Source organism: Lycium barbarum, chromosome 1, assembly GCF_019175385.1.
Source record: "Lycium barbarum isolate Lr01 chromosome 1, ASM1917538v2, whole genome shotgun sequence".
NCBI classification, from domain to species: domain Eukaryota; kingdom Viridiplantae; phylum Streptophyta; class Magnoliopsida; order Solanales; family Solanaceae; genus Lycium; species Lycium barbarum.
In genome coordinates this window covers 167,619,559-167,642,090 of record NC_083337.1, presented here as the reverse complement: position 1 = coordinate 167,642,090, position 22,532 = coordinate 167,619,559, and the positions used below count along the sequence as shown (strand labels likewise).

Genomic DNA, 22,532 nt, shown 5'->3' with positions numbered 1-22,532 from the left:
CACATCCAAACTCACGGGAAAAAAAAAGTGGATCCCATATTAACAAAATCAAGCAATATTAAAAAAAAAAGTGAATCCCATATTAAAAAAACAAACAATGTTAAAAAAAAAAGTGCTTAGAAAATCAAACAATTAAATCAATAATGATGGATTTATTGCCACATGCGTATCAACCCATTAGAGTGGGCAAATGAAATTATTGTACAACAACATACTTAAAATACAAAAATGCTTAGAAAATCAAACAATTAAATCAATAATGATGGATTTAACGCCACATACGTATCAACCCATTAGTGGGAGCAAATGAAATTATTGTACAACAACATACTTAAAATACTTATATATATATATATATCCGTTTTCCAATTTTTGGAAAAAACATTGTGGGCCCATATAGCCTGATGGATTCATTGCCACATGTGTATCAATTCATTAGAGGGAGCAAATGGAATTATTGTACAACAACATACTTAAAATACAAAAGTGCTTAGAAAATCAAACAATTAAATCAATAATGATGGATTTATTGCCACATGCATATCAACCCATTAGTGGGAGCAAATAAAATTATTGTACAACAACATACTTAAAATACTTTAAAAAAAAAGGTGTGGTCCCCATATTAAACACCAACCAATATTAAAAAATTCAAAAAAACACCAACCAATTAAGCATTTAAAAAAAAAAAGTGTGGTCCCCATATTAAACACCAACCAATATTAAAAAAAAAAAAAACAACCAATATTTTTTTTTTTTTAAAAAAGAACTAAATAAAGTGGAACCCACCATCTCCAAACTCACGGAAAAAAAAAGGTGGACTCCATATTAACAAAATCAAGCAATATATAAAAAAAAAGTGAATCCCATATTAAAAAAACAAACAATGTCAAAAAAAAGAGTGCAGACTTTGTATTCGTAGCAAACACTAATATAATAAAGTTTTAGATATGGAGCACAAACTACAATGTTATATTAATCGTGTTTTGAACATAGTATCCCATATTGACAAAATCAAGCAATATATAAAAAAAAAAGTGAATCCCCTATTAAAAAAATAAACAATGTCAAAAAAAAAGTGCAGACTTTGTATTCATAGCAAACACTAATATAATAAAGTTTTAGATACGGAGCACGAACCATAATGTTATATTAATCGTGTTTTGAACATAGTGTGTGTGTATATATATATATAAATAGTGCAAACTAATAATGTCCAAAAGGGTGGCCCCATACTAAACAACACCAAGCAATATAAAAAAAAAAAACTATATAAAGTATGGGTTTAGAGCCATGCTTCGTCCGTTGTCCCTTAAAAAAAAGGGGGGGGGGGGGGGGGGGGGGGCTATACTAAATAACACCGAGCAATAAAAAAAAAAAGCAAGAAAAAAAATGGAACTCACCATCTCCAAACTCATGGGGAAAAAAAAAAGTGGACCCCATATTATCAAAATCAAGCAATATAAAAAAAAAAGTGAACCCCATATTAAAAAAAATATAATGTTAAAAAAAAAAGTGCAGACTTTATATTCGTAGTAAACACTAATATAAAAAAGTTTTAGATACGGAGCACAAATTATAATGTTATAGTAATAGTGTTTTGAACATAGTATATGTATATATATTATATGCATAAAAATAGTACAAACTAATAATGTCCAAAAAAAAAAGTGCACCCCATACTAAACGACATCAAGCAATATAAAAAAAAAATGGATCCCACCATCTCCAAACTCACGGTAAAAAAAAGTGGACCCCATATTAACAAAATCAAGTAATATCAAAAAAAAAAAAAGTGAACCCCTTATTAAAAAAAAATAATGTAAAAAAAAAAAGTGCAAACTTTGTATTCGTAGTAAATACTAATATAATAAAGTTTTAGATACGGAGTACAAACTATAATGTTATATTAATCGTGTTTTGAACATAGTATATATATATATATATATATATATATATATATATATATATATATGTGTGTGTGTGTGTGTGTGTGTGTGTGTGTGTGTGTGTGCGCGCATAAAAATATTGCAAATTAATAATGTCAAAAAAAAAAAAAAAAGTGCACCCTCTTATTAAAAAATCAAACAATATTCATGTAATTTCCAATGTATCTCATTAAGTCAATAATGATGAATTCATTACCACGTGCGTGTCAATCCATGAAATTGCTTTTCTTCAAAAGGTTAAGTAGTCAAACCATACAATTTTCTTTCTTTTTTTATATTAGCCTGAGATCTAATCTAGATATTAAACTGTTGTATTTGCTATTCCACCATGTCATTTATTTGTTATGTTTACTAAAATAAATATACTTAAAATATTTATATTTTAATATAAGATAGAATTTAATTACTTTTTTATTTTTATTCTTACTCTAATAAATGTGAAAAGAAATTAATGTCGTAAAAAAATATATATATCAAACGCAGATCAAATAATGAATAAGGTAAATTAGTCAATTATAATTCTAATTGACGTTTTCTTAAAAAACCATGCAAAAGACAACATGACAAGTAAAATGAGCTAAACCGAGAATATTTACTAAAAATTAAAAAATAGTATTTCTTCGTTTAACTAAAAAATCAATTTTTACTTTGTTTTGTTTTAAACATGTAAAATTAATTTAATAATTTGAATTAGAATTGTCCAAATCAAAATTTGATAAAAAATAATAAGTATTTTACACCTTTAAATTAATCGAATTAAAATTAAAAGTATCAACTGATGCTTAAATATTGCTATTGTTTTATCGCAAAGAGAAGAAAATAGTTTCCTTTTAAACAAGTCTTCTCTTTTAAAAAATATTGATAAATTTGCCGATTTTGTGTTCATAGCAAACATTAATATAATAAAATTTTAGATAAGGAGCACAAACTACAATGTTATATTAATCGTGTTTTGAACATAATATATATATATATATATATATATATATATTATCACTATTAAAAAATAACTACATACACATAAATACACTACAATCTAAAGTGTTGGGCCCGTGCACAGCACAGACATAGGCCGTCTAGTAGTTATTATAATTGTTGTTGTATTTGTGACCGAGGTTCTCGTCATACTATATAAACTTCCCATTCTAAGAGTAAACAAATTTGTTTCGGAGCGAAACCAATTCAAACAAGTACTTCTAAGTTAAGGTGTCAACTGACCAATCCATTCTAAGAACCGGCCTATATTTTACCATGTCACTGAAAAATAGTTATGAATCTTATGAGCATAAAATTTTACCTATAGAATTCAAAACTTAATGATAGATGTACATATAGGTAGGGGTGTACATGGACCGGGTTGGTTCGGATTTTTCAAATACCAAACCAAACCAATTGCATTGAATTTTTAAATTTATAAACCAAACCAAACCAACAAAAGCCGGGTTTTCCAGGTTCGGGTTTTCTCAGCTTTTTCGGGTTGCTCGGGTTTATCAGGTTTTTTCGGTAAAGTCTTCATACTAAAAATATAACTTGTACTTCAAATATTTCTTTAGTCATAGTGAGCTACGGCTATCTAATTAAGATACGTTTTAAGAAAATAACAGAAAATGTGAGATGAGAGATGACATTGTCCTAAAATATTCTACAAAAAAAAAAAAAAATGAAATCACATAAAATAAAATGATTATAATCTAAAAGTACTAAGTCATGTTATAATAAATCCTGCTAATTTATAAGGCATATAGAAAATGATCATAATCTAAAGTACTAAGTCATGTTAAAATAAGTAAGGCTAATACTTATTAATTACATGGCTAAATATTAAAGAAAAAATAAAATTAAGTTATATATTTTCACTGTCTAAACCATAAAACTAAATAATAGATATCCAAAATTATTGTCATTCCTAGTTTTAGAATTGAATTTCTTTTGTTAGCATTAGTACTGATTTGATTTTTTGTTCTGTTTTATTTGAGTTGCTAATATGTATGAGCTATAAAACTTATTGACCATTCAAAATTCTAAGGTTTAGCTTGAAATAATATGTTAAAAGACAAAAAACTAGGAAAAAGTTTAAGAAATATTTATAAATAACATTATCAATAGGTTTTTTTATGTATAAAATGTTTATTAAACTTTATATATGTAATGTCGGGTTGGTTTGGTTCGGTTTGACTTTATTTTAGTTAAAACCAAACCAAACCAATGGTGGTCTGGTTTTTCTTTTTAAAACCAAACCAAGTCAAACCAAATCACTAGTCGGTTTTTTTCTCGATTTGATTCGAATTGTCGGTTTGATGCGGTTTGTCGATTTCCTTTGTACACCCCTACATATAGGATTAAAAAGGGATCAGTGGGCGCAATTTCTACCGCTGCTTATTGCACGTAATGGGCTTAAAGAAGTTTCATACTTTGGACACATACAGATCGCCCATTCTAGAGGCCCAAAAATATGTTTGAAATAGACCCGTTCCACACGTATAATGGGCTCAAACATTCCATCCAGCTGGCCTGGCCTGCAATTTTGTGGAGTAAAAATCAAGCAGGTCGTTCTGATTTTTTTTATTTTGAGATTAATTACAATTTTATTTCATAATTTCTGCAAATTGGGTAAATTTAACTTTTCACCTCTTGCTCGTAACATCCTAATATCCTCTCTACCTCTCAAAGGTAGGATCGTAGGGGTAAGATATGCGTACATCCTACTCAGAGGCGAAGCCAGGATTCGAAGCTTGTGGGTTCGGGGATTCGAATTCTTTAAAGTTACTGGATTTTTAATTAATAATTTGTACATATTTGACAAAACTTTTAATACAAATATATGATTCGGACAAAAGTTACTGGATTCGGTCAACCCACACTCGAAGGGCTGGCTCCGCCCCTGATCCTACCTTCCCCAAAGTCTACTTGTGGGATCAAACTGAATATGTTATTGTTGTGGACACCGAATAAATAATGTTAATTTCCTGTTTTGCAATCTCTGTGATTTCTAACACACTTCTTTTTTTTGGGTGCTGCGCTTGTAATATCTTATATTTTTAACTATACAATATCACATTATGCAAGGGATCTTTTTATGACTATTATTTTAGCCATAAATTTCTTGTTTGACCGTTCCCTATCAAATAAGAGGGAGGTCTCAGTTTATGTACCAACAATTTAGAAGAAAAACTTAAATATTGTGATACCATAAGCGTACAATACCTGTTAAGTAAAAGCCGAAAATTCAGTGATCAGCGTAAATGTTACTGATAGGTTTAGGTCCATATTTTATGTAGCATTTATTATTTCTGAGACAAAAACCAAATATTATCACTATCACTAAATGATACTCTTTCCGAATCAAAAAGAGTATTCATCTAATCATTTACACACCCTTTAAGAAAATACTAACTCCTAAAAAAAAAGATAATTTGACTAAATTGTCCTTAATTAATTAGGTATTAGAATTTGATCACATAGCACTTAATAGGCAAATCTGAAAAAATGAGGTTAATTTTTTCTTGATTTGATAAGTAGATACTTTTTTTTACTCAAGAAAAAAAAGACTAAGTGAACACTCTTTTTGATCCGGAGGGAGTACCTTACTACTTGACGAGTCAAATAATTGTTTCTTTGAAAATAATTTTGACGTTTGCTATTAATTATAAGAAATTAGTATATATTTCCTCTGTTTCAAATTTATGCGGCACCTTTGGAATTTTGCTTCAAACAAGTCTTTCTTTGACCATAATTTTCCTAAATAATTTGAATTGTAATTATTGTAACTTATACTCCCTCCGTCTCAAATTATTTGTCGTTTTTTTTTGTTTTACACGTCCCTTGAGAAATAGAGAGGCATTTGACTAACTTTCCCCTTTTTTTTGTCTAAGTTATAATCTCTATCCATTAAATGTTTACTTTATGTATGTGTCATCTCTATTAATTATAAAATTCTAGTAAGGATATAATGGAAAAAAATAATTAATTGTGCCTTGAACTCCTAAAATGACAAATAATTTGAGAAAACTATTTTTAGTAGTCACGATAAATAATTTGAGACTGAGGGAGTAGTAATTTTTACATAGTTTTTAGATATGTAAATTTTATCTCACAAAATTTAAAGATTCAATATCCAATTCACGATCAAAAGAAAAATATTTGATTTTCAAAATCCGAATTTTTTCAAGTAAATTGGGACAAAAGGAGTATATAATAATTACTTTTAATTATGTCTTTAAATATATGGAGAAGTCCACATTGCCGGCCATATTCTGCCAAGTAAACGTCAATGCATTATCCAATAGATAGATTGGGGCGGCTATGGACATTTCGATATCACTGCCTATGCTTTTCCCCCCATATTTTCCTGCTTTTTGACTTCTAAGGCAATTGACTAATTAACAATTTAATAAATGACAACTTGTTTGAACTCTCGCCAAAGATTGCATCACATATTCATTGCACCGCATTTTCTTACCCCTTGAAAGTTGAAAATGTGTGAATTAGGCCTGCCTTTAGCACTAGGAATTTGGCCTGCTTTTTGCACTAGGAATTGTCTCTTTTAACTTTTTTTATATTAAGGCATCCGCCTGGAGCCAATTCTTAAGATCAATTTGTTCATTTTCCAAATTTGGGGATAATGAGTTCCCCTTTGTCGCAATTTTGATCTATAGTTTATTGTCCTTTGATTCTTGTTACTATATGTTATTTTTTGTATTTCGATTATCTTATTTATCTGTGGTAGCTACTGCTTCTTTTTCTCAGACTGCTCTATCATGACTTTTTCGCTTTCTTTAGTTTCATTTTCATTCTGCTGTGAACTGTTTGTGCTTATTTGACCTTTTCTTGTCGTGTTTTTCTCTTGAGCCGAGGGTCTTTCGGAAACAGCCGGAAGATAGGAGTAAAATCTGCGTACACTTTACTCTCTTCAAATTAATGAACTCGCCTTTCTATCATTCTCTTTTTAAATAATAGATTTAATTAGCTTGACGTAAAGTTCAAATACGTACCTAAACTACAATATTCATTAACCTATGCCAGGTGACCTAAGTCATGGTGGTAGGAATTGTCACATTTTTTCCTGTCTTTTTATTTTTAATAAGTATTTGATATGTGAAATTAAAGTTTCGATTAATCCTGGCCCATGTTATGTAGGGTTCATAAAAAGGAAAACACTTTTTAGAAGGTTTTTCATTTCATAATCTCATGGCTCTGAACCAAAAATCTCTGACCTCTGATTAAAAATAAAAATAAAAATATCTTATCCATTCCACTACCTTCCTCAGTGGTCCTTTGTTCCTACCTTAGCTTCTTATTTGGCTGGTCGATGATCACTTTAACTAATTTTAGGATATATTTATTTTTTTGCTGAATCGATAGACAGAACAAAAAACAAATTAGGTTAACAGTTAAACAAAATCATTCAAACTTGCAAGATGCAGCTTAAACTATGATTTCGTGAGCATTAAACTATCCGCGTTGAATAATCTGTCCAAATAAACTGGCTAGTAAAAGAATGCCTACTCATCTTCCAAGAGATGGCTAGTTCTCCTTTTCTCGGACTTACATTTTCCAAGTTTCTTTCCATATTATGATAAGCAGAAAATACATCACTCAAGCACAAACATTATTACATAGTCTTGAGTTCTTCCATTTTATTAGAAGCTAAAAATAAATCAATTTCATCTCCTTGTAAACTTATTCATACATACAAACCACTCAACTATAAAAATTGAAAGACCGTGTAATTTGATAACTTGGCTCTTGAATCGGAACCATTTTACTTGTATCATTATTCATGGCCATGTTACATGGTCTATAATGATGAGATTAAAGCAGACATCAATCAAAAATAAAAAATAGGAAAAATATTTCAAGGAGCAGAATTCTTCCACCCTGCCCAACTACTTTCTCTGCTTATCAGTATTCTTTCATCAACAAGATGGTGAATATGAAAAAAAGAATTCAAAAAATTACAAAAAAACTTGTTAGATATTTGAATGAATGCTCCCGAATCCAATCTTCACCATCAATGAACGATTTGCTCCTGCTCCATGTATAGCTGGTCTGCCCACGTTGGAATCGTCTCAGGACCTCGACTAGTATTCAAACGATACTGCTGATCCTCCATAGACAACTGTCTAGGAGAATCCAGAGACTGAACCCAAGAGACATTAGGCTCAACGGAAGATTCACTAGTAGGAAACCTACTGCCACTGCTCCGTAAACCAAACGAAGCAGATTTTCTCAACTTATTGAGCTCTTCCTTCTGGATGCCCCAGTCCAATTTACCATCAGGTGAGCCCCAACCTGAGAGGTTAGAAGGCACACCGGACCCATTAGAAAGACGGACCCCAGCACTTCGATCAATGAAACTCTGGCTTCGCTTGGCAAATGCAAGCGACCTTGAACTCAAAGCTGCTGTTGCAGCACCAGATGGATCGATTCCATATGAATTTGATGACCTAAAAGATGGTGAGGATTGACCCGAAGAATAACTTGTCATATGTTGCTGGTTCATATTTAGCTGAGACAAAATTTTGGAATCAAGGTTCGCTAAGATATCATCAAGATTAGTGGGTCCCAATCCACCATGCGTACTAAATTCGCCATTTCGATCATTAAAAGAACTATTCCACCTGGATGGCGAAGAAAGAGCAGATAAGTCATCCATCAGATGATGACTTTCATATCCACGTAAACCATTATCTAATTGCATGTCTCTGGCACTGCTTGCTGTTTTCAACCGACTAATAGGCAGCTGCAAGGTTGGAGTTGCAAGGCTGATCGGGCTGGGCCACAGAGATCCACCCACAGCAGAAGCTCCTGTAGAAGGAGACATAGGTGGAGTTGATGGAGAACCGAGGGCTAGTGGAGTAATCGATCCCATTTCCAATGACGAAGTACCATTTGAATATGATCTAGGGGAAAGCACAGCAGACCCCGTGGAAGGGTACAAGGGGCGAAGCTCTCCAGGTTTATGAGCAAAGAAACATACCCTCCTACTGCAATTTGTTTCATCCTTGCACATACGGGTCCGGTACTGTGAAGGGTGAAGCCAGCACTCAAAAATACCGTGAGCATATTCACAAGCATCTCCCCTCTGGCATGTTCCCTTACGAAAGTCAGGACAAGGGACACAACTATAGTGGTATTTACTAGGGTCACGCCTTCTAGCGTTTTCACCAGGGTGAACAAACGGGCACTCTGTCCAATCATGGGAATATGCTCTTGAGCACGGCTTCACCTTAAAAATGTACATTCTAAAGTCATCCGTCCCATATATCCCGTTCTTTATGTCCGGAAGAGAGGGATCAACGGGATACTCTTTCTTCTCGCTCCCAAATTTGGAGTCGGTTGGAGTCAACAATTGTTGTTCTTCTGCTTGATCAAGCTCGCCCTCGTCTTTGTTTCCTCCGAGCAAGTGCTCCAGCATCTTACGCCTAGAGTTGAGGCAACAACTCCGAGCGGGAATCAGGTCAACAGCCCGTTTTCCATTTGCATCTACTAAATTGATATCAGCAGAAGCGTCAAGCAAGAGCTTGACAACGTCGGGCAAAGCTCCCGAGCCACCAGAAATTGCGCAGTGAAGCGCTGTAGCCCGATCGGAGCCACAAGGTTTATTAACATCAATACAACCCTTCTCCAGAATATAATTAAGCACCTGTTTGCTACCAAAAGTTGCAGCAATCATAAGGGGTGTCCTCTCCTCATATCCCATCTTTGTTTCACCAACTCTCCTAACATACCATAACCCCACTTCATTGATGTCATGACCCTCCTCTTCCACAGCCTTCTGGAAGTTTCTAACATCATCCGAGGCCGATAACTCGAGCAAAAGGGAGAACCCAGGGACAAGTTCTTTTTGCTTCTGATTTTCAGCTTCCATGGCTAAATCAGTAGAACAGACCTTACTCGTAGAACCACTACACATGAATATGGTCTGTGCTTCTCTACAACATCGCATAAGAGAAACATTTAGTACACAATTTCGTCAAACTTAACAAAAAAGACATCTGCAGACTGCAGCAAGCATAATATTCCTACTTGTGCAATGGAAATTAAATTTCAAACCCCCATATTAAAGCATACAAGCAATAAAAAAGTAAGATAAACATAAATAAATTTGTTAATCTAACGCATGAGCTGCTCCGAATATTAGTACGAGGCATGTTTATCAGAAACCTACAGAATTTAGCAACAAAGTATCATTCTTGATATTAAAAAGTTCCAACCTTCGAGCACTAAAGTGTAAATTATGCGAATTTGCAGCTATTGTGATCAATAAAGTAAACAATTTTATACCTAACATTAAAAAGTATTAAAAATCCATTAAATATGTAGAAATTATTAATTTGACCTTAATAACTTTGAATAACTGCCCTCTCAAACTCATCAGCTTCAAATCCTGACTTCGTCTCTGCAATTATTAACACTTAAAGTCGTGTTCTAAAATTCAGAACCATAAAGTTTAAAATCTTGGCTTTGCCTTTAAGGTGCCATAAGTAGAGTGATCCAACTACCCTCTGTTTCAATTTACGTTAACCTATATACTTTTTAGTCCGTACCAAAATGAATAATCTCTTTCCTAATTTGAAAATAAATTCACTTTATGAAATGATTTATAACCACACAAATACTCAAGACTTATTTTGAAGCGCAAGTTTTAAAAATCTTCCCTCTTTCTTAAATATTATGCCTAATGATTCATATAAATTGAAACGAAGAGAATAGTTAATAATATGAGTATTAGTATACAAAAAGAATGAAAGCATGAGAAGCATACCTCAAAGTCTTGTAGACAGAAAAATAAAGGAGGGTTTAAAGCCCAAGTTATGTGCAGAGTAGAAGGGAGCAACAAACTAACAAGAGATGAGTTGCCAATGGAGGCAACTGGAGTTGCTCCTTTTAAGTACAACAAGAACGTACGACCCATCAAAGAGTGGGACAGGTGGACAGAGAGAGAACGCAAAAATTGAATGGTATAATTAATTAAATATGGAAAATTGGAACGAGAAATTTCGTTTCCCTCTCGTGACCTCACTTTTTCCAAATGCAATGAAAATGAAAATGAAAATGAAAATGAAATGCAAATGTTAGATGAAATGCAAATTCAAAAAAGGTGGATTTGGGAAACTAGACTCCCACATTGATTTCATTCCGGATAAGTTATACACTCTATCTGTTATAAAAGCTTCTACAGTATAAGACAATTTGATTACTTACTACAAAACGATAAAATACTTTTCTAAGATTACCCTCAATCAAATTGTAATAGTTGCACATATTTGAGATATAAATTACTCAAAGTCCGTTTGGATTACCTGGTGTCCTGGTTATCTTTTTATTTTTCACTCCGTTTTTGGTATTCGGTATAGAGTCGGATCAATTCGAATTTGCGCAATATAAAGCTAGTTAAAAGAAAAAGTATTCGCCAATAGGAATTTTTTCCGTTCCAAGACCGGAACACAAAACTTCTAATTAAGGAAGCATAGCCATCACACCACAACCCTCGGTAGTGGATTACCTTATTGAATGGAACATGAATTAGGAATTTAGTTTAGAAAAGAATATCTTGAGAACTAAAAAAAAATATTATGAATAAAACAGTATTAGTCAAACCAATATAAGCATCTTGTAAGCTAAAAAATCATAAGTCGGAGATAATCAGTTTATGGCTTTTGAATATTTTAAAATTTATAAGCAGTCAACTTATGAACACTTTGAATATTTAAGCATAAATAAATACTTATAATCATGATTAGTTAATATGTGTTCTAGAAAATAGTTCAATCACTCAAACCGGCAGAATGGATTCGAGTGCCGTCCTCATCGTTTGTTTTGGCGGTCCATGAGGAAGACGTATGGAGCTTTAGTTTCTCAAATTAGAGAATCTATTATCACAATTTAGAAAAATAATTACCACAACTTTAAGAAAGTCCTAAAACGAGGGTGAAAGAGATGGGCGATGAAGGGTGGATCAAGTGTTTATATCAAATTAAAAGGTGTGTGATACGTGTTTAAATACATATAACTATCACTTTATCATGATTAATTAATATATATATATATATATATATATATATTCACTTCATTAAATCACTTAATCATATAAATATATATTTATTCGATATAAATATCCGATATGAAAAATATTTACCACGTTGAGGAAGCACTTTGGAAAAGTCGTAGACAAGTGAATTGAAGCGGAGGATATATGTTTGTAATGGGTCCAATTTATATTTTGACGCATATGGTGGGCAGGGCTTTAATAGTTGCCTCGAGTGGATCATTGTGACAAAGATGCGCACTGCGAAGACGTGAATAACTGAATATTATCGACACAAACACACATAGTGACAAAGAGAGAGACTGTCTAGTTCGGAGCCTCCAATGATTTTCCTTCTCTAGAACCTCCCTTCATTTTTGAGTTTGGTACGACAGTATATACGTTTTCCATTATTTTGCTGAGTAAAAAATAAATTTTCCTCAAAAGATATTAATTTAAAATTGATAATAATTGGCGACTTCATCATTTATGATATGAGTTCGCTAGAATCCAAGTAATTTTTGCTCAAATCTTGTATTTGACATAAAAATCTACTCTATATAATATGTACAAATTACAAATTTAGAATATAGTAATTTTAAAAAATTAGAATTCAGAATTCATAAACTTTAAATTCTGAAGTGATCTTTATTATCCAATAGTAATAATTTTTAAGTCTTAGTTAGAGCACTAATATAGAGCTAAGAGTTGATAATTGTAAACACAAATGATTTATGACCAAAAGTGGCCGAAGCTATTTTTTTCAATTTGGTGAAAATTGTCTTTTATGAAAAATATTTTGCAGCGACTGAACACTAGAAAATGACTTACGTTGTGAAAAATTAGTTAAGCATCCCTTTGATTTTAATTGACGAGCACAATTAATCTGACTGTCTTGTCAATATCGCATTAATTAATCTAAAACTGTAGTCTGTGGATTCATCACTAATATTGTTTTAGATTTAACTGTTTTATTAGAAATTTTGGCTCAATGTAAAGTTTGGTTCTAAAGTTTTAGGTGCATATCTCAATTAAAAGTGACATTAGCACTGCCACTAATTAATTAAGCTCCTCCACAAAATCATAGGATATTTATGAACCTACTTAAACAAGAAGGGTAATAATTTTGTTCAGTATCTAAATTAGGTCTCGTCTCGTCCCTTCCGCTACATATTCGATAAAACTCTAAGTTAGGTCCCCTTTTGATTTTTCCATCAGATGAGTCTAGCATAGGACGATTTTTTATTTCCTTTAAAATAGAAAGGATATTACTAAACATATTTCCTAAAAAATATACAATAGCAATTTCTTTTTTATTTTCTGTCCAAATATACTACTCCAGTAATTTCTGCTAGCCCTAACACAATAGAACGAATAAGGCATGTATTTTGCATTTCTTTTGATGCAAAAATTCTTTTCCTGTCGATTAATGTAGGTGAACAACTGAAGTTAAAACGATTTTAATAGGAGTGATTTGCTAACCTACCTCTGAATATCTCTTTGTAAAAGTTGACCTTACTCTTCTTTATTTCCTATATTGGTGAACTACGAGGAACTGTAAGATCAGAGTTCCCTATGAGATGATACCGTTAGCACTACGAGGAACTGTAAAATCAGAGTTCTATATTATTTGTTCACTGCCCATTCCAGTATACAAGAATGCACAACTGGTCTAATATATACAAGTGTACAGAGGAGATGGAAGTTGAACCCAAGTAGAGTGCCTTAGGAACTTGATCTATTATTATTGGGCTTTCCACGTTTAGATCCAAAAGGAGTGGGCACACACTATATTCAATTGGGCTTTTCTAAATTATGTTAAATTGGGAATCTTTCATAAAAAAAAAAAAAAAAAAGGAATTGCAGAAATATTTTTTTGTGCGGACTGCCTTTCAAAAGCACTGGTCTTTAATTTTTGCCCCTCAAATGGGTAGTCTTTAATTTTTTCCCCTCGCCCAATACCTCAAGATTCTGAATTCGAATCACAGCTCAGTAAGAAAAAAAAAAATAATTTCGCAAAGCAGAGGTTTGGATTCGCAAGGCATGCAAAACTCTACCTCAGGCAACATTTTGAATGCTATGAATGGAAAACTCTACCTGCAGGCAGAGTTTTGAATTCTACCTTAAGGTATAGTTTTGCAATCAAAATTTTGCTTGCAGCTAGAGTTTAGCATTCAAAGTTCTACCTGAGGCCTACTTTAGTCCGATATGCCTAACTTTGCTACAAAATTCTGTCTTGTTTTTTTTTTTCTTTTTTTTTTTTACTGAGCCGGGTTCGAACCCCCAAACCTCATGGTATTAGGCGAAGGTCAAAAATTAAAGAGACCCCAAAATAAGGTCATTCCTGTGAATTGCCCGAAATATTTGGCCCCACTTTATAAGGGATGGTCTTAAATTTTTTGTCATACTTAACATTATTTTAAAAAAAAAAAAAGGACCTGTTTTAACCAATCGGGCATAAGTTTTAGTTGTAATGCGCACATATGTTAGTTTTGCCTATGAAGCAAGACTTCAAGACATTTCAAGAAGTTACACACAAGTGGACAATTGAGCAATACACACAATTGATGTCTATGAGACAAAACTTATTGTCGATTGAGCAGGTTCACGATTTTTGACTTAATTGAAATATTTCGAAATCCTGCCTCATAGACAAAACTAATTTATACCACAACTTATCTGATGAACAACACAGGTCATTTTAAATAGGGTCAAAAGTTCAAGATACCCCTTATGAATTACTATTGCAAATCACCAACTTTTCCTATCTAGGCGACGTGCAGACACAAATAGCATATGGGCTCCTCGAATTTCAGATTTACAACCGGTAGCTCGAAAACCAAATTACAGCGCATGCTACCATGTTACAGGTGAGTGATTGATGAAACCCTTGATGAAATCAAATAGGAAATCAGAAAGGGCCAACAATGCTATGTGGCCCAAACATGTTTATGCTGCTAATATATTCTAGAAATCCGACACATACGATTTTTACATTGTCAGTATTTTTATAAATAAAAATTATATATATATATATATATATATATATATATATATATATATATATAGAACTCTTTATCTATCTAGAGCCATGATTTTTGACTTATAAGCCAAAAGTTATAAATTAGAAATTTTAGCTTATTGCTTTTGGCTTATTTTGTCAGAGTGGCTTAAAAACAAGTTCTTAAAAACACTTTTTTATTTTATTCAAACACTATAAAAGTGTTAAAAGTTATTTTGGCTTAAAAGCACCTAAAATAAGTCTTTGCTTTTCATCGATACATTATATTTTCATTTCAAATCACTGGTGCTCTCCTAGCATGATGTTTTCACTTTCGACTTACTTTAATATGGTATACACAATTACACATGATGTCCCTATGACAATGTAACTATGCAGAGCTAACAACTTTACCTATATATTGCAATTAAAATCAAAGAGTGAAGTCGAAACGCATGAGAAGCTTTACGGATTTGTAAACATCTCCTTTGCGATCATACAACGGAACACATCGAATCCCAGTCCTCAACTCAGAAACAGGCAAACATGTTTGTCCTGCGAATTCATCTTCACCAGATGGATCATAATCTTTAACATCAATCCGAAGCAAAGCTAGTTCTGGAACACGAAGTGGGAATTCGAATTGCTCGTCATCATTCCATATTGGTATCCATTGATCGTTAATAATCTCAGTTTTGCGCATCTTACATGTATCCGCAGGTACTCCTGCTATTCCAACCTGCAATTATCTAAATTTATCAATACAAACTACAAATCTCTGTAATAGTAACCAACTTTTTTGCAAACTAGAAATCTTGTGCTATTAATTTGTGCAAAGAGTTTAACTTTTTTATACCGACTATATAAACTGCTCATGGTAAATAGAATTAGTAACCTAGAAAAAATAAGGCGGGACGTAACATGTTACATTGCATATGATCTTTTTTAATAGTAATTATTAGCGTCTAAATGTTAAATCCTAAATTTAACTTCTATAGATAGAGAGTAAATCTTTTTTATATTATCAGGTCACCTAAAAGATGACTGCGGTAAACTGCCCCTAATAAGTCGAATTGTAACTTCAAAATAAGACAAAGAATATGGTATAACATGTTAAATTACAATGATTAGTTTAAACATTCTTTAAACGGTTATAAGGTTAAATCCTTGTTACCAGAGTTTAACATCTATGTCACTTTCAAGGAAAAAAATTAAATGTTAAACGGTTATAAGGTTAAATCCTTGTTACCACAGTTTAACGTCTATGCCACTTTCAAGGAAAATAATTATACTTACATAAAAGATAAATACATATAAACTACCTATATTAAATGTAATAAGTACCAATTAATCTGGAAAAATAAGATAGACAAGCTGCTGAATAGCTTACCCTGACATAGAAGTCTGGAGGGGAAAAATAATCAAAGTGTCTAAAGTGGAAGTCTGCACGCCAACCTTCTCCCATATATATCTTTACCTGTTTTATCAAAATGAATATTCACATTAAACATATAGTACTATATATGTTACTCCTATTCTTCAGCAGAAGCACAAGAAAAATGTATTATTGAAGTTTATGAACCTTGAGAATTTTCTTCACAGGCAAGGACATGGAATTGAAAACTTCGTCACATGCTCCATCAGGACTTAGTAAGAAATCTGGTTTTTTCACATAGCCACAGCCCCCGTTGGCTCGGAAAAATCCTTGCATCATCCATAGGTACCTGCCGTATCCCTGTTACAATATAAGTATTTAAATGAGGCTGTAACCATAATCTTGACCCTTCCTAGTCAAAATTTCTTTATTTCTATCACCCTCAACTGAAAGTTAATTTGAAGGGCAATTAATATGGCAAGTTCGAGTACTCGACCTGCATGTTAAATGCAACCATCTGCGCTCCACGCATCCAAGCAATTAGAGGATCATAGTTTGATGAATCAATGCGTGTACCCTTTGGGTACACCCTTAGTATATTTCGTTGTGTAAATCTGAAGTATATATAATGATCATATTTCATCAATTCATGAAGTAGTAAGGGTAGAACTGAAAGAAAAGTATGTTGATCCATACATGAGATAGCCACACATGCACTTATGTTCTGCTCAATGGCGATATCAGAAATTTCACTAAGGGTGTTCAAGATTTAGTATATATATGTGTGTGCGCGCGCGCATAGTTTGTAAATTTCAGCGAAGGGTGTTCAACTGACCACCATTCAATCTATGTGGCTGTGCAACTTGCTCCAATACCATATTAAAGTGTGTGATCACTATCTCATCTAAAAGCTTAAGCTGTTACAGAGACTACACATGAGGGAACGTCTAGAGACATAATATTATTTGATGAAAAGAGTAGCAGTAAACAAAGAGCAAATTAATGAGCTGAGATTTTATATTTACCGGATAAGTTGATGGCCATGTTCAATAACAGCTACGGTATCTTCAAGGGCTTGTTCATTCATGCTAAGACGTCCAACTTTATTAGAACTTCCATGGTTCCCAAAATTTTCCATACCCCTTTTGTGCTTCGCGGCATGGATTGCAATTAAATTTCTATATTTGGGAACTTCGTCTTCGTCTTCAACTTCGTCCCCCTCCTCTATTTGTATTTCCTGCTAGAGATACCGAAGTGCTTGTAGAATATAAGTATCATGAAGCGATTTAACTTAATTACTCGTATATACATTGATAATGTAAATAATTAATATTCACGCTTCAATTAGTAAGAACTTGATAAATAAATTTCATTTTTACGGATAATTATTTGTAGCTATTTTGTAGGAACTTGATAAATAAAAAATATGTTAGGTTGTTAATGTATAAAAGTTAAAGTAGGAAGAAAATAGCAATTCAAAATAGGGGCAAGAAAATAATAATTAGAGAAAAGAAATTAAACCTGAGTATCAAGTTCATTTTTTGAATGTCCTCTCTGTGGTGGAACCTTATTGTCTGATTCAGGGCCATCTTTTGGTGGTTGTTTCGTCGAAATTAAGATTTTGTTCTTTAACTTGTTTGGTGAAGGGAACTCGTCCATCTCTGATTTTGGGATGAACAGCATGGAACCAAATGTGCTTTTGACCATCTGCGCGCATTCAAGGATTATATTTGACTCGGAATAAGCTAAGTATTATAAATGTTCTTATCTTTGAGAAGATTATGCTTTACTACTTTCGTTTTATATTATTTTGGTAAGTAAGCTTAATTTATCCTAAAATATTTAACGTTGTAGAAAAACCAAAAAACAAGTAATCTTATCTCCATATTAGCTCTTACAGCTCGAATTAGTGAAAGTGCTTGTTAGATAAGACGTTTAATATAAAGATAACAAATAATTTAGACAAATACTCACATAATTATATCTATTTTTTAAAAAGGTGTATAAATACTTTAAAAGACAACACCCCTGCACGCCCCTACACATCTGGAGCATGGATAATATAAGATGCAACGAGGGGGTCATAGCAATTAGTGACATTGGCATTAAAAACATTGAATTACCATGAATTGAAATGTTTGAAATTTGGCAGTGAAATTAATACATATTGGTTCACCTCGGCAACTTTTTCTTGAAGCTTTGGGCAAGGATGAAGGTGGTCTTCAAAAGTAAGTATAACGGGATACTCAGAAACTGAGAAGGCAACTTCCTTGATGGCTCTCAGACATTTGCTTAGCTTAACAGGTGTTGTCAGTGTCCTGCAATTTTAACTTGGAATACTTCAAGATTCATGTCTTAATGGTTGTTCAATTATTATGAATAAGCGAAATAATTACCGTCCGTGACGAACATCGATATCATCTTTGGTGGTATTAGGCCAAAGGTCCAATTCAATCACTCTAACTCCCTTCTTTAGGGCCTTCTTAATTGGTTCAGTACTGCAATCACTACTGAGCTGGTTTCCAGTTAAGTACGAATTATGGCCTGTGTATATATAATAATGGGCCAAAGGAGCATCCATATTTTGGTGGACCTGAAGAACCCAATAAATGAAGGAATTAAAAAGCTTCATATCAAATGAAATAGGCCTTGTTAGTTTTAAAATTGAGGTTAAAGCGTAATGAAGGAAATTATTGAGGTAGATCGCATATTAACTAGCACACAAGCAAATAGAGAAGACGAAATAACATTAGGATTTAACAAGGTTCAACCAAATATATATCCTCATGGTAGAAACAGAGAGTTTTTTGTTATGAAAGACAACAATAATACTCTCCAATTACAGCCCCCTTCATATATCCCAAATGTGTCCCTAATTACCTAAATTTATAAAAAAGCTTTCATATAAAATGAAATAGGCATTTGTTAACGTTAAAATTGAGACTAAAGCATAATGTAGTAAATTGTTGAGGAAAATTGCATATTGATTAGTGCATAATCGCATCAAACATATTGAAGAAATAACATAAGCATTTAACAAGGTTTGGCCAAGCCTATGTACAAGGTGCAGAAACAGAGTTTTCCATTATGAAAGAAAAGGAAAGTAGCAAAAGTTAATGGAATTCTTATCACCTTACAAGAAAATTGACATAAAATAATTTTAATACCTTAGACTGATGGGCAAAGTTATTATCACCAATAAGATATCTAAAAAAAGCTTCAAGAGTCAATCCCCTTCTATGAAGAACATTGAGATGCTTGAGGCTATTGAATATATTGTCGGCCTCTTTTGTAACATTCACCTCCTTCTGTTCTTTCTCCAGAAAATTAATTAGCTTATCTTTACTCATAATTCCATTTACTGAGTATGATTCAAATACTTTTTCAATATCTTCTGCTTTTTCAGCTCCTCTCAGTTTGAATACTCTCGACCAGCAGAAGCAAACCTTGAAATGTTGCTTACCATTGGACATTATTATTTTTTCCCAACCAGAGCACAAGTAATTTCAATTCTTACTGTCACAGATTATTGTATCCAACTTTGTTAAATTTGTTCAATTTATATGTAGGTATATTAATGTCTTTGTTCTTGATATGCCTGGTAGAATATAAGAAAACGTTTGGTTTAAAATATTCTGGGAATTGCTCAGGAATATATTGTCCCTACTTTGTCCCATAAAGAATATATTATGCCTACACGAAAAGTGATGCTTGTAACTGCCAGAAACTTTGGTAAATTGAAGAGGAAGAGCAAGTTACCTTTCTTGATTGGAAAGAGTAAAGAAAATTTTGGATGGCAAAGCAAGATATTCTAACAATGAAATTAAAAAAGGTGCATTCAGAGTGTAGTTCACGTCGAGGAATCCAACAATATATATGTATAATATTTTATATTACCCTATATTTGCAGTATAATTTTTTACCCCCCAAGTTCACCAATATTCCATACCAAACATGCGATCCACGCCTCTATCTCGTGCTTAATTGTGAATTATGTAGTTAGATGAATATTGATTGAAGATATAAGTCCAAGTTAAATAAATTAGTTTATTCCAACAATCGACTCTGTCCGCTCAGAATGTTAACAACACTTTTCTTTCTTTCCAAGATTGTGGTGCAAATGATTTTCAAATTAACTCTCGAGGAATTTGTTTACCCCAAATTTGGATAATCAATTAAATTTATGAGTGAGGTATAGGATATGGTTGAACTTTAATCTATTCTTGATTGAGAGAAAAATGGTTTAAGATGAGCTATGAGTAATCTGAATAGTGATTGATGGTTTGTAATAATGCGTGTATTAAATAATATATGATATTGCTTTATTGAATAAATCTAAGAAGAACACAATAAATCCGGACCAAAATCAGATAATAAGTAGGAGAATGTTGTATATTTTGCTATTACAATATGTTCTAGATCTCAGAAGCCAACTCCTAAAAGTAGGGTAATGACCCCTATTTATAGTTTTGCCTCATGGGCTTCATACAACATAAGGCCCTAAAGAATAAAAAATAACCCTAAAATGGATAAGGTTGATCGTACGGTCTGACACTCGTACAATTGGCAGCACAATGTGGCTGAACGGACGCGTGGCAATTGTGTAACGGATCACTCGGACCAACGGCCACGATCAAACGGACCAACGGCCACGACCAACACGGCTATGGAGAAGCCGGACCAAATGATGCCCTTCCTTTTCTTCGGTTCAAGCACTCCTCCGGTCCAGAAAGAAAGTCTTCGTGCACGTGCTTGTCCCTTTCTTCCCTCGGTCACCGGTCTTACCGGTTTAACATAAATCCGATTTTTACCGTATACAGATAGTCCCCACACTTCCCGGACCGTAGTTTTATCGGAGTAACGGGAAGTGGATGAATAAAAAACCAGTAGTTCCGAATGCTCGTTCTTATCTTTTCATTTTGGCGGGAACAGTTGCGTCACGTCCCGTCTGTCATCAGCCACGTGTCTCATCCCGGACGGTCAGCTCTGACAATCGTCGTAACGCACGTCGTTTCAAGTCACTTCTCATTAATTATAGGACACGTGGCTCTCCCCGGTTGGCTGGGATCTGTAACCGCCTCGATCCCATGCCTATATAACGTCCTTTACCTCTTCATTTGAACATTTTTACCTCTTCAACTCACCTCTTCTCTGTTTTCAGTTCTTCACTTATCATCTTTCAACTCACATTTCTTGTTGATTCGCTGCTTATACTACGTAAAAAGGAACGATTCTGCCAACTTCTCCACTAGCCGTTCTTGTAAGTGTGTTGCTGCTTCTTCTCTTTACTCTTTACCACTTCGAGTCCTTATTTGACTGTTCCCTCATTTCTGTTCTTAACTTCCCTTCGAATTTTGCCAAATCGTTTTTCGTAATTTCCAAATGTCTGCTAACACCGAAACCACTTCCCATGATGTTCCCTTGGCTTCGTCTCAAGGAACCGAGCCAACCTCACCACCTAAGGCAAAAATCACCTTCGAGCCCACTGCTTTGGATATTGTTCCGTCCAAACCCAATTTCAACAAAGATTTCGAGGTTGAAAAACTTTCTTCGGTATCCGATAGAGGGTTTGATGTGAGACGATATCCTTCATCCATTACCGAGGATAAACTCTGTCACGACCCAACCCCGTAGGCCGTGACTAGTGCCCGATCTGGGCACCCAAACCCATCTATCAAACGTATTCAAATGTATAGCAGAAGCCGACAAGGCTATATTCCAAATACAGATAATTTCCAGAAAAATTTCGGCAGAGTTTCCTTATTTTTCGGACTAACCAGAATAACCCTGTACACAGCAAACACCAACAGAGGCCACACAGGGCTAATCAAAGCAATGCACAAACATATGCGGACCGGCCGCCTCGGCGTATGGGATCGCCCAAACAACATATACACATAAGCATACAGACTGACCATAACCCACAGACATATCCACAGACCTCTAAACTGACCGACAGAATCATATGACGGGAAAGGGCCCCGCCGTACCCAAATAGTCAGATATGCAGAGATATATACATGGCAGAAGATATATATATACCAAAAGTGGACTCCGAATCAAGGGAGTACTCCGAAATAGCAGAAGTGGAGCCTACAGTGGTGGATCACCGGCGTCTGTGCCTGCGGGCATGAAACGCAGCCCCCGAAGAAAGGGGGTCAGTACGAAAGATGTACT

The 22,532-nt window shown here is 33.7% G+C and overlaps 2 protein-coding genes across 4 annotated transcripts; both read right to left on the bottom strand.

Moving 5' to 3' along the window:
• Positions 1 to 7,678: 7,678 nt before the first annotated feature.
• On the bottom strand, positions 7,679 to 10,878 carry LOC132606238 (zinc finger CCCH domain-containing protein 66-like). 2 transcript variants are annotated; one of them, XM_060319647.1, is made up of 2 exons: positions 10,717 to 10,878; positions 7,679 to 9,883 (listed from the first exon to the last, which is right to left on the bottom strand). In XM_060319647.1, the coding sequence occupies exon 2, from the start codon at positions 9,862 to 9,864 to the stop codon at positions 7,960 to 7,962; it is 1,905 nt and encodes a 634-aa protein (XP_060175630.1). In that variant the 5' UTR covers positions 9,865 to 9,883; positions 10,717 to 10,878; the 3' UTR covers positions 7,679 to 7,959. The 2 variants fall into 2 exon arrangements, with proteins under 2 accessions (XP_060175630.1, XP_060175637.1); XM_060319654.1 differs by lacking the exon at positions 10,717 to 10,878 and adding an exon at positions 10,291 to 10,680.
• A 4,290-nt stretch (positions 10,879 to 15,168) lies between these two features.
• LOC132606252 (phosphoinositide phospholipase C 2-like) lies at positions 15,169 to 19,955 on the bottom strand. Of its 2 annotated transcripts, none has more exons than XM_060319664.1 (9): positions 19,523 to 19,955; positions 18,752 to 18,948; positions 18,532 to 18,673; positions 17,877 to 18,062; positions 17,381 to 17,595; positions 16,852 to 16,969; positions 16,563 to 16,715; positions 16,371 to 16,457; positions 15,169 to 15,719 (listed from the first exon to the last, which is right to left on the bottom strand). In XM_060319664.1, exons 1-9 carry the CDS (start codon positions 19,826 to 19,828, stop codon positions 15,414 to 15,416), a joined length of 1,710 nt encoding a protein of 569 aa, XP_060175647.1. In that variant the 5' UTR covers positions 19,829 to 19,955; the 3' UTR covers positions 15,169 to 15,413. The 2 variants fall into 2 exon arrangements, with proteins under 2 accessions (XP_060175647.1, XP_060175655.1); XM_060319672.1 differs by having other exon boundaries at positions 17,381 to 17,592; positions 19,523 to 19,954.
• Positions 19,956 to 22,532: the final 2,577 nt, after the last annotated feature.